The sequence below is a fragment of the Tamandua tetradactyla genome, chromosome 2 (assembly GCF_023851605.1).
Source record: "Tamandua tetradactyla isolate mTamTet1 chromosome 2, mTamTet1.pri, whole genome shotgun sequence".
Lineage (NCBI taxonomy): Eukaryota > Metazoa > Chordata > Mammalia > Pilosa > Myrmecophagidae > Tamandua > Tamandua tetradactyla.
Window position 1 is genome coordinate 17185110 of NC_135328.1, and position 13028 is coordinate 17198137.

At 40.9% G+C, this 13028-nt stretch overlaps 1 protein-coding gene across 4 annotated transcripts in view; it reads left to right on the forward strand.

Moving 5' to 3' along the window:
* Positions 1-6468, forward strand: part of STX17 (syntaxin 17) — a 73980-nt gene extending 67512 nt beyond the window's left edge. For all 4 annotated transcript variants that reach the window (XM_077140233.1, XM_077140240.1, XM_077140244.1 and 1 more), the window contains 2 exons: positions 3762-3848; positions 4586-6468. In XM_077140233.1, the coding sequence (XP_076996348.1) occupies positions 3762-3848; positions 4586-4825 (327 nt within the window). In that variant the 3' untranslated portion in view covers positions 4826-6468. The remainder of the gene's footprint in view (positions 1-3761; positions 3849-4585) is intronic.
* The last annotated feature ends 6560 nt before the right edge of the window (positions 6469-13028 follow it).

Here is a 13028-nt window from a genome sequence, read left to right on the forward strand (position 1 = left end):
AGTAAATATTAATAAATTAATATCTACCAGCTGCCCTGCTCCAGTTTTCTTCAATCTGTCTTGCTCAAATGCCTTCTTCCCTTCCTATTACCTTGGAACCAGCCCTATTTCTAGTCAAGGTGAATTTAAATAACCCTGGACCAGTAGCTTAGTAGCATGTCACTCTTGCTGCTGGCCCTGTTTGTTTTCTACTTTTTGCCATATTCCTTATGCTTTTGTAATCCAATTTTATTCTTGATGCAAAGAAAAATAGGCTGCAGTGGAATAAAATATGATTCCTCTCTATATATGGCTTTTGACAACATTGAACCTCATAAATTTGACAGGAGACTAGATGAAATGATGTCTGTTATTTCCCATCCCCTTCCTTTCCAGGGACCCCAACTGTATTCCTGTTTTTGTCCCTTCCTTATTTGAGTTCCTCTTTGGCTCCTTGCTTGGAATTCCACTTTTGCCACCACCAATACCCTTTGGGGAGTGGAGTTGTTTCAGTCTCTTTCCTACTGCTGAATTCTCTGATGGCTAACACCCCACTGATACACTCTGTTTATTGTCTTCTCTGGGCCATTGCAGTCCTGTCCTCTGTTTTTTTGTATATCGTACTTTTGGCAGGTCTGCTTCTGGGCCTTTTTGTGTGGATGATTGTGATTAAGGAGTATAGATTACAGACCATCAGAGTGCAAAACCAGTCATTTAAATCACACATAAAGTGCAATATTGAATGATTTCTCAATGTGTCCAGTACTACCAGGATTTTCTGCCAGTATTGGAAGAGAGCATGTGGTTGAGCACCAGAGGAAATGAGTGAAAACTTGAAAAACATGGCAGAAAAGGACAAATGATAGTCAATATCCATGTTCCCACCATTCAGAGTTAGTAACTATTAATATTTTGGTGTATTTGCTTTTATTCTTTTTTTATGAATACATAGAATATTAATATGTAAATGAAGTCTTCTTTAACCATATGAATCTAGCTCAAGGTGTTTTAGATTCATATGGTTCACCTTGAACCAAGACTTGGTCTTGAAAGCTGGCTGGAATTGAGAGTCAGGAATAAAGGAACCTACCAAGAGCTTTGGCAGTATCTTCTTTAAGCACCTCATAGCCTTCTAAGCCCATCAATAGAACTGCACAACTACTGGCAAACCCTCCGAGGAAGGGCATTATTAGCAAGGTAAATGGATTTAGGAGATAGATCCTTTGAATATATTACTAATGCTTGATATAGAGGACACTGGGCCTACAGGTGTCCACAAAAAACTTTCAAGGAAGAACCACTTCTTATTAGTATTTAATTCATCTGCCCAAATTGCATTCTGCTTGGCAGATATTAACTTAATGAACCACATTTTCTTCTGAATGTTAGTTGGTCCTATAATTGCTCATTAAGTTTCAGTTATTTTTTTCATATTAATAAAGGGACCCAATTCAATATTTCTTAAATTGAAATCCCTAAACATATGTGGATCTTTATATTACTCTAGTTTGAGAACTACCACCAAGTCTCTCCTAAATGTTTTAACTCATTGTTAAAGGGATGCTGGGAAAATATGTGAGGTGCCAGAGTATAAATATCAGGAAAGGAATTTGAAGATTGTCACATCTGGGAGGCCCAGGAGATGAAAGGAATATAAACAAAGCAGGAGCATAAAGGGGTGGTTGGTAGGTAGAAGTGAGGGGCTTTTGAGCAACCCCTGTTGTCAGGAGCTTGGTCCCACGGACCAGGGTAGGGGGATGCAGGCATGGTTTGTCGGACGTATATAGTGGACAGGTGATGACCAGATTCAGCACTGAATGGAGTCTAGTTTGGCATCAGCAGATTATGACAGATTACAGAAAACCATCTGACATCAGTTCACCTAACTATACCCGTTGTGGGTGTCACTGAGTCCTCCTTACTTAAGAAACAGAATTTGAAGATAGGGGCAGAGTTTGAGGGTTCAAACCAAGCAGAAAAAAGGAGAAGAGGAAGGCAGATCTACAGTCAAGGCTTGACTGTGCCTAGGATGGGGTTTATCTACCCTCTGCCTTCCCTCCATGCCCATATTTAAGCAGGCTTCCTGGGGCCAATGAGTAAGCACCAGCAGGGCTTTGAAATCATACCTAAGATATGGGAACGGCAATAATCCTGGCAACTCCCCAGCTCCCCTTGCTGGGGTTATTTTGTGAGAGAAGGAGAACCTATTGGCTCTTCTGTGTCCCTCAACTCATCAAATCAAGAGTTGAAAGTGTTGGGTGGTGTCCCAAACAGAAACAATGATAGGGTGTCAGGAATCCAGATAAGTTGAGTAATATTAGTGCTCATTCTTTGGCTTCTATAGGTCAGAAAAAGAAAGCTGACATTAAAGAGGTGTCATTGTTGGAGGCAAATAAAGCTGGAATTAATGAATGCTAGGAGACCACTAATGTCTCAGTTCCCTAGAATTTTCAGTCCTCTCAGGACAAAGTTTCATAATCATTTTGATAGGAAAGATGGTAATTAATGTTTTCTTGGGAAGACTAGGGTGAGTTTTTTCTCTTTATCAACTCATACTTTACAGTCATCAGCTCATTTTTTATTTTTTGAAGATATCCTTTGTTCATTTTCATCAGCTCATTTTATCCTCATTCAAATCTGTGAGGTATTAGTATCATTTCCCTCATTTGACAGATGAGGGAACTGAATACTGGAGAGCTGAAGCATTTATCTAAGGGCAGTCACACACTTAGGATTAAACTTGAATTGTTTCACAGTCATTCTGGAAGGTGGCTTTTAGGTGGGATGAAAGAGAGCTTCTCTTTTCTTTTCTGTGAATTAAAACACAAAATAGTCTTCATACTGATCATGATGGTGGTTGCATGGGTGCAGACATTTGCTCTTCATACTATACAGTTAAAATGGATGCATACTATTATAGTAAATTCTGTCTAACTACAGTTGACTTAGAAATGGGAATATGCTCCTTCAGGAAGTAATAATTTCCTGTTCCTGGAGGTGTTTGCAACAGGTTCCACGACCACTGTCAGAAATGGTGTTGTGGTGAATCACATCTGCAGAGAATATCGCACGCGATGACCAAACATTCCTTCTACCCACAGATTTCATGAATCTCCAGTTCTGTTGTTAGTGCAGGTGTTGCCATTTTATGTAGAATGCTTTATTAAAATATTTGACCTGAAACATTTTAACTTGTCATAATTTTAAAATGCATTGAAGTGTAAAAACCCAGGGCAGTAAATTCATTCACTGCTCCTTGCTGCAAGTAGAAAGATTTTCATGGCAGATCAAACCAGATTATATTCTTAAAACATAACAGTTTGTTTTTAATGGCTCAAAGGCATTTTACACCTAAAGGTAAATTTGTCTGTTTGAAACTGAATCTTCGAAGTTAGGTTTTTCTGCTTGACACTCCCCACCCCCACCCCTCCTCCTGCCCCCAAACTCATCATGACTTGTAAAGTTATTTAGATTTTTTTCCTCCTGGAAAGTAGATTCATTTGGAGAATACAGTGTTTGTATGTTCGGATGAATTTTAGCTTAAGATGTTTTTTGCTATGGAGGGACCACCCTTTTATTACCCAATAATTAAGGTCCCCTCCCCCCTTTCTCATAAAAGGGACTTTGTACTTTCGCCATGGTTTATCAGATGCTATTAATGAACCACTATTAAGACTGCAAGGCTGCAGTCCTCAGCCCGTGATTACAGGAATTAAAATAGTGTGTATTGGCTTACCGCTGCTCCCCAGCAGGCCCCTTGCTCATAATTCCTTTGCATCTAGTCCCAGCAGGAGAAGATTGACAGCATCGAAGACCATGTCAACAGTGCTGCTGCGAATGTGGAAGAGGGAACCAAGAACTTGGGGAAGGTAAGATTCTGCTCCTGCTGACAAATCAATGGTACTCTGGCTCCCAGGAATCTCTAGTAATAACCCAATTGATCTGCTCTCTTTAATGTTGAGGGAACCAGCAATTAAGGAAATAAGGGAAAAAATGACACATAGGTAGTGCAAGAAATCAATGGCTGTCGTAATATTCTACTCCAAGATTCATTCTGTCAGGAGAGATTTTTTTCAAAGAGACAGCAAACTGAGTCCCCACGCTAAGGCATTTGGTATTACAAGGGAACATTTGCAGAGGCTTAGGGAGAGAGAGAGAGGGTTTGCAAGGATCTGGTAGGGGCAGACATGTCAGGATGTGACAGCATGCGTGGAGTGGGACCATCTATTTTCCACAGAGTGATGCTTTTAACCCCAGGTAACACGGCACAGAATAATCTCTGTGGAGCATAAAAGCTTTGGGAGGAATCTGTGGCTGCTGAAACTGTTTAAATATGCCAGCTAGATAGTTAGTGGATTGATTGTTTTGCAAGTAAAGTCAATTTGTAGCAGTCCACTCTTCGCAGCTCCTTTTTCTTGGTTTTGAGATCTGGAGTCATTGCAGTACCTGTGGAATACTTGCTTTCCCCCTATAAGTACACTTTCTAAGGTTAATTGTGTACCAAGAGTTAAAGAGGCATTGCCAAGAGTAATGAGAGGAAAATGCACATCACCACAGGCATGCATTCTCAACTCAATTTCTAAATTGAATTTTTTTTTTTTTACAGGCTGCAAAATACAAGCTGGCAGCTCTGCCTGTGGCAGGTGCACTCATCGGAGGAGTGGTGGGGGGTCCGATTGGTCTCCTTGCAGGCTTCAAACTGGCAGGAATTGCAGCTGCACTTGGTGGTGGGGTGTTGGGCTTCACAGGTGGAAAATTGATACAAAGAAGGAAACAAAAAATGATGGAGAAGCTCACTTCCAGCTGTCCAGATCTTCCCAGCCAAAGGGACAAAAAATGCAGTTAAAAAGCATACTTCAGTGTTCTCAGCACCAACCTCTCTATCCTAATGATGACCTTCGCTGCTGGTGATGGACACTAGGTCCGTTTTTGGATCCCAACTATCCAGGTAGTGGTTATAGGTACTTGAGTGGGACTGAGCTGTATTAAGTGGGCACGTTTTGTTGTTTGCTGGGGTATAAATGGAGGTGTTAGAGATTGAGGAGCTAGGACTGAGGGTGTATGGTGTATCAGGTCAAGTTTAAAGGCTGCCAAGAAGCAAATTTTCTGTCAGGACGTGTGAAAACAGAACCCGGAACTCTAATAAGGACTTGGGCTGTGAGGAACTGTTGGGGTATGGAAGAGAGATTTCTTCCCCCAACCCTAACTTGCAGACCTAAGGCTGGACATATATGCAGGAGACTAGAGGAAGCTTATCACATGGGAAGGTGAGGGGCTGGCAAAGGACACAGGTGAACTGCCTGATGACGTGCATATGGTGAGTCCTGCTGTAATTCGGTCCAACGATATTTTCTGGTGAAGGAAACTAGTAGTGTAAGAAAATGAAAAGTGAGAACCAGCTGCTCTTCCAGGAGGCTTCATTTGTGACAACGGCTTCTTTTTTGAACTCTTCCTCTGCCTTTCTTTTTTTAAATAAGGAACACAGAATCTCAAGTGGTAGGAGATGTAAGCTAATCACCAAGCTCTTTCTGTCAGCCTGTCTCCAAACACCTCAGAGACTTTTTTGCCTTCTCTCCTTTGTAATTCTCAAAAGTTCTTTGGTTTGTGGGGTGAATTCTAACTATGTCTAATGAGGACTTTTCTCATAATCTGGCTTTTTGTACTGTCTCCTATCTCTGTTCATCCTTTCCTAGAACCTCTAGGTTAAAAAAATTAATCTGCCAGTACTTCCAGCATTGTTAGCATTTGAGTTAAACATCAAGCAGGGGCTAACAGGAGACCATTTCCTGGGACATCTTCTAATTTCCCGGGGCTGTTGGACTTACCACACAGGAGTCTCTGACCCAAGGCTTTGGCTGAGCTGAGAACTCACTTTCTACCTCAGTTGTAATACCACCATCCTTTTTCCCAGACTTTCTATCTTCCTAGGCTTTCCTTCATTTCTCACAGCTGCTTTATCTTCCTCAGAATGCAATTCATACTTGCCTTTTCTCATGGTCAAAGCCCAGGGCCAGGACTCAGGCCTAATGGAGGATTTGTGGTGCTCATCTCAACATGTGACACTGACGACAAGGATGGTCCAGCCCAGCTAAGGTCTGTTTCAGAACGCAAAAGGCTTTACATTTAAGAAGAAGAAAAAAGAATTTAAGATGATGGGCAAACTCACCTTCTGCCCCCAATCAAGTGAAATAGGAAAGAACCACCCTTTGCCCTCCCTTCCCCTTTTCTGAGGACAGAGGAATGGGCACCTGCACCCCAAAAGGTGCAAGTGTCTCTACCCAGGAGCAGACTGGGTCATCAGAGGGGTGAATGGCTTATCACTTAACTTCTGCCTGGCTGAGTTTATTTCTAATAACTTTTATTGATTACTACCTTTTAGTTCTGTGTCAAATCTAAAGACACCTTTCTCTTTTATACTTTTTGAACCTCACCAATAAATTCCAGTGGGAGAAAGTACCATTCTTGCTGTTAATAAATAATTGGAAAGTATCATCTGCTGGCTTGTATCTCTAATATCTACCAAGAAAGCAATTATTTTAATAAGTCTCAGAGTCTGATCCAGTGATGATATTGAACAGTGTAAGGTAGGGATAATTACTTTTGAACTCTACCTTTTTCTGTTTTCTGATTCTGGCTGTCCGTTTCACACAAGATGTTCAAATTTAAATGATCAGCAGAATGATCCAGGATACCTCTTTAAAATAAGATTCTTAAACTCAATCCCATAGTTGATTCTGGTGTAGCCACCCAGCCTGGTCAACCAAAATTAGACATTTAAGATAATAGTTACGTCAGAGTTCAACTACATCATTTGATTCTGTAATTTCCAGTGTTCTACCCTTCCACATGGCTCAGTCTTGACCACTGCATGTTGTCCCCACTCTGCCGACTCTTAGCCGACTATGCGTTTAGCCCATCATCCTAGCAGCACTGCAGAGTCACTGTATTGCCAGGCTGATTTTACACCAGGACCTGACAGGGAGTGAGGAGGCCTGTAATGGAAGTTCACATCATGTTTGGGTATCTCTCAGTTTCCCTGAGCCAGTGTGGGGCACTGCTGTATATACTCACGTAGGCCTTTGATTGTACTGCTCCTTAGGATTTAAATATTACTCTAGCAGTCTTCACACTTAGATAAGTTGCAGTCCTTTAAAAAAACTTTGTTAATTGAAAACTACTTAGAAATTGTATCTAATTTCACCATAATAGAATCTAATAGCCAATTTTTTTTTAGAAATTGCTAGAAGTGTTTAATCAACTATAAATGATATTCTTATAAAGTGTTTAGAAGTATAAATTAGCCAGTAAGACACAGAGACGTATTTTAAAATTGAATTGATATGCCCTACAATATCAGAGTAAATTTATCTTCTCTTCCATTTTTCTTTTTATTATAACAAGTAACAAAACAAGGAACACTTTGATAAGCTCTTAAAATTTATAGGGGCTCATTTGGATAAAAAGATAGTACTCCTAAACTTTTTTGATATAATAATCCGAGAATTTCTCTGTAGAGCAGAGACTGAAACTTTTTTATGTGTATAACTCATAGTGTAACCCACAGTGAAAGTGTATTTTTCGTTAAAACTCAGCTTTTATTATGTGCAGTGCATGCTGGTTTTTTATTCATTCAGTTTTTAGAATATGTTGGTTGCAGCCCACTAAACTGACTTCATAATGTACTAATGGGCCGTGACCCTTAGTTTGAGAAGACCATAGAGGAACTGATATTTATTATATAGCTTCTCTTTGCTAGACACCTTGCGAGGCATTTTACAGATAAGGAAACTGGGTTCCAGAGAATTTCACTAATTGGCAGGGGGTTATTCACCTACAAAGGGGTGAAGCCAGGATGTTGGCGAGGTCTGTTGACCTACACAGGCTGTCCTTTCTCTAATGCTCTGCTGCCTCTCTCTGCAAAATCGAGGTGGGCTGTTCATCGGCTTTACCACACCCCCTGCCCTAGATAACCTGTGGGCAGCCTTCCTTTGAAATGACATGTGCCCGCCCTTCACACTTGTTGTTTTATCTTCTCATTCTTCACCAAGTGTCCCAGTGTCCAGCAGCCTGGAGGTTTTTAACAGTGGCTACACTCAGAAGTACATAATGCTAAATTTGACTTTAGACTATAAACGTAAACATGTTTCCATCCCATCCACAGATCCCATAGAATTTGTGATATTCATGGGTTGTACCCATTGCTTAAACAGTGCTTTTTTATGCTTAATTTTAAAATAAAACTCTAAAGCAAAACTTTTTAAAACATCTCTCATAACTCCTGAAATCAGGCAGTGGTTATCCTTTCACACTGTGCCCTGGGGAAGCCATGTGCTTGCTGTAGTGACCTTAGTAGTATCAGAACATTTTTTAAACTTTCTTTTGGAATGGCCTCCAGTGACATTTTGCAAACCACATAAGAAAAGCCATCTCAGTTTTTATCAGTCTCGGCCTCCTCTCCCTATCCTTGTGATTTCCCCTCTCATCCTTCCTCGGCTCCGCTTTCCTTCTGCTGGCTTAGCTCTCCGACCCGCCCAGGCTGGGGCTCGCCACCCGAGAGAGCCCACAGTGAGCTTGCACTGCTTCCCTTCTGGTGCTGCCGCACCCTGCCCAGAGGTCCCGGAGCCAGGCTGTGGGTCCTACTGAAGCTGAGCGCTGAAAGGCCGTCCTTACAGTCCGAAACATCCCTCTGACCGTGGGCCGTCTGCCTCCCGCCGAGTGCCCTGACTCTGCAGAGGAGCAGGGGCTGGATACCACTAGCCTCCATCATGAGAAGCTGAGGAAGCCTGTACTATAAATATTAGTGACAACAGTTCTCTTCAGTGAAAGTACAGAAACCAAAATCTGATTTGTGTTAACTTGAAAGCTCTGTCTCAGGGGAGCCTTTGCCCTTCATTGCTGCCAGGCGAAATCTTGGGAAGAAAGATGAAGACAAGACTGGGAAAAAGGTTCTTCTGTGAAATGGGACTTGTTCTTTTCTCGTACCAAGTATAGAGTGACTGTGGCTTTCAGGCACTTAGGGGTATAAGAGCGTTCCTCCAGAATCAGAGGCCAAAGGAAAGGCAGGGGAGCTTCCTTCCCAGGCCAGGTTAATGTACAAACGTCAGGCCCTGTGTTGGTTGTTTTGTTTTTATTTTTAAACACTTCATTTTCTGCCTGACAGTTGGTTCTCACTGTATTCATTAATATAACACCCTTTTACACAGTAACTTCCCGGCTATTATAAACACTCAATGGTAAGAGGTCCTTGTAGCATACACATTGCTCCCCCCAAAGAAATTAGTTTATTTGGGGAGATAAGAAATACATGTGTGCAGTATTAACCAAAGAAATACTTAGAAATTAAAAATGTAAAAAGTGTCAAAGACAAAAAGTAATTTGCTCAAGATCACCAAGCTGGTTAGCATAGGAGCTAGGATTATAAATGTGGTCTAAGAAAACAGAATCCTCAAATTCCTTTAGCAGAGTTTTGTCATAGCAAATTGAGTTGCCTGCTGAGGCCTGTGGTCTTTCAGACCAGCCTTAACATTCCAAAGCAGGCAGTAGCTATAGTGGAAGAACTGGGGGGCAATCAGGAGATGCAAGTTCTCCTGCCTTCGTCTCTTGTGAGCTCTTTCTCATGGTAGCTGCCTTCTGTCATTTTGGCCGGGGTGGGGATGGGGCCCCCACCCACCAACCCTAGTCGCTACCAGCTGATTTCTTTCCATTCTTTACATGTAGCTTCTCACCAGGTCCTGTCAATTCTACTTTGAATGACCATGACCATCACTCTACTAAGAGACCTCACATCCCTTACTTCATCCTCTCCAAGTCTAAGCCCTTTGCCACATCACTGCCACAAGAACGAGAACCAGGCCCATCTTTCATGTTTCTTCTGCTAAAGATTTTTCAGGGCCTCCCACTGAAAACCCGGTAACGTTCAGATGCTTTAGGTTGGCACTCATATCCTTCCACATTCTGGTCCCAGCCTCCTCTCTTCAAATTCACTACTTACCCCTGACAGTGCCACTAAAAATCAGACATTCCACAGGAACAAATTTTAGATTTTTCTATGGTGAAGGTACAAACTGGTCATAAACTGTTTACATTTCTCCAGGCTAAAATAATTTCTGTTATACTTCATTTCCCAAAACTATATAGTCAGCTGAGATTTATTAAAGCTCTTGAACAAGCCCAAAGTTGTTTCTTAGGGAGAAGAAAGCTTTACTCCTCCAAAAGAAATTACATAAAATTTCTTAACCTTCAGAACAATGTCAGTCTTGTCACCTGTGCATCTGATAGCCAAAGTATGAAGATTTTTCTTCAGCAGCAAATATACTCCAGTCTTGAATGGACCATTGTCCAGCTCCTGTGAAAAACTTGACTAATATTTGAGAAAGACAGTCAATTACATGCTTTCCATGCATTTCTCAAAGTATTTGAAATTATTTTCTTGTATTAAAATGGTTAATTACTAGAACTATGTCTTTGTGGACTTCATTAATTAAATCCACTAAAGATGTTTTACATTTTATTGTTAAACCCTTGGTGTTAGCGAGGGTCAGCATAAGGCTTAATGGTGAGAATTTCTGCAAATTCTGTAATGCTTACTGAATTCATTGATTATTTATAATGTTGTTGAGTGGTGCTTGTATAAGGAAATAGGCAATAAATTCATTCAATGAACATTTAAATGAATGCCTTTTTCATGTTGGGTGCTGGGGCTATACACAGAAAAATAAGACCTGTAGATTCTATGCTTGTAAGCTATTCAGACTAATCAACTCAGATACCTAAAGGAAATAACTACAGTACAACACAGTAAGTACCCTAAAAGTGGGCTGAGGGCACAGAGAATAGGGGTGACTGCCTGCAAAAGAAGGGGAGGGCCTTATGAAGTAGGTAGTATTTGAGCAAGACCCTAAGGTTGAGTTTGCCCAATTGAAGATGGGTCCTGGGCTTTCCAGCGTCACGGGAATTACATTTACACAGGGCTTAAGACATTAAAGAGCCCAATGTGCTTAAAGCAAACCAAAGAATTAAATGTACATGAGTGGTGAAGCTGGGTGGCTGGAGATATAGACTAGAGTGGTCATATCTCTTTTCAAATTCAACATTTCTTTGTTTAAAAGAATCAATGTATTGCTTTGTGTCAGGTAAGACTATTCTAACTCTTTGAGTTCCCATTTTGCCTGTTACCAGGAAAGTTCATCATAAAGCCTGTTTCCCTGGGTTCTTGGTACAGCTGGCATGTTTGCTTTCCTTTCCTTTATGTAAGAAATGATTTGTACTTACTTCCCTCTGCTTGTGAGATTCCTTGCTTAACCCTGAATGAATGTTTACTTTCTTCCCACCTTCTATATTCCATAAATATTTACTGAAACCCCCCTGAGAAAACAGACATGAAATTTGCCTTTTATTGCCCACACCCTTCACAGTCCTGCTCTCCTCCTCTACACGAATAGCCCTTGACCACTGCATTCAGTAGTTCCCATTTTCACCTACAGTCAATTCAGGCCGTGTTAGAACCTCACGGTTGTGAAATTTCTTCCTTTGTGGTAGTGTGATCTTCTAGAGGGGAAGTGTCTTTCGGGGCAGGGACCATATCATCTGCTTCTTGGAGCATTTCTGGCATCAAATCCAGTGATGAGAAGGGAAAAGGAAATGATACCTACTGTTAGTAACTCTCAGACGTGAATGATGAGAAAGTAAAGACATCAAACTGAGAAAGCTTTCTAAGACAAACCAGACTTCTGCTGGGTACCCACTTCAGCATATTAGCATATGAACGAATGATGCAACACAAGAAATCTGGAAAACATTGAGACTTAGATGGCATGAATTGAAAATTTCAGAATCTGGAGGTAAAGTTATTTCTGTCTCTCCAGTTAGAAGTCATGGGGAAGAGAGGCTCTAAGACCTGAACCACTAGCCAACAGAAACGCTGCGGGAAAGCTGGGTTTGATTTATCCCCTGCTTCACCACAGAATTGGTAGGGGTCAGGATGGTAGGCACCTCAGAAGGATTTATGATCTGATGGGCTACTGTTGAGACAGATAAATAGCAGGAGGGATTGAATGACTCTGTTGGGCAAGCAGAGATTGGAATTGGGCAAGAGCAGGGCCAAAGTTAAAAGGTGGGCCTTTGACAAAATTTGAACCCAGGTCTCTAAGGCTGAGCAGAGGTTTCTACATTTATTCCTCCAAACAGCCTCAGGGAGCTGATAGGAATTAAAAGGAAGACAATGCTTGGCACTTACTAATTCTCCGTGGACCTTAGTTCCCTTTCCTCTCCAGATTTTTTTGTTTGCAAAAGATCACTGCCTTCTTATCTTAGGGAATCGGGAGGCAGTGATTCAGGACTCCCTTATCTCTCCCTTGACACCCTTCTCACAGGGTGGTGAAGAGAATTAAAAGAATTAATGTATATTGAGTGCCTAGAGTGGTGCCAGGCTCATAGTGACTATCTGAGTCTGGCTGCTCCTGCTGTGATTGTAAAAAGTGTCATGTATCTACATGAACAGTGCTACAGAGACATCTAAAATGGAGATTTGAGAAAAATACTAAGAATTCTTAAAGTGACTTTTTAAAAAGGGCGTAGTTATTAAGAAGATGGTATAATGCTCACAGATACTAATAGAAAGTAAATCTTTTTTGGTCTCAACTAAGAATGATCTCCAAACATGAACATTCATTTTTAAGCTCTGATTAGGAAGATTATAATCATCCATCCCAGTTTGTCTAGGACAGTCCTGATTTCCATCTGTCATCTTGGTGAAATTACTAGAGATGCTCCCTTTCACTCTCAAATGTACTAGTTTGATTGAAAAAATGTACATGGCAATTGTAATTAGAAGGACAATGATCTAAGTGTAGAGTTATATTTTTAAAAAATCATCTCTGTTTTAAAAGAATTTATCATTTCTAGGCTCAGATAAAAAACATGCTAAGGTTAGTGCAAACTTGCAGTTGATTGGGAAAGTACAATCAGTAAACGGTGAGGAAACAGAAAAAGCAGAGAACATGGACATATTGGGCAAAAATCTAAAATTTAAGGAATTAAGTTGGATTATA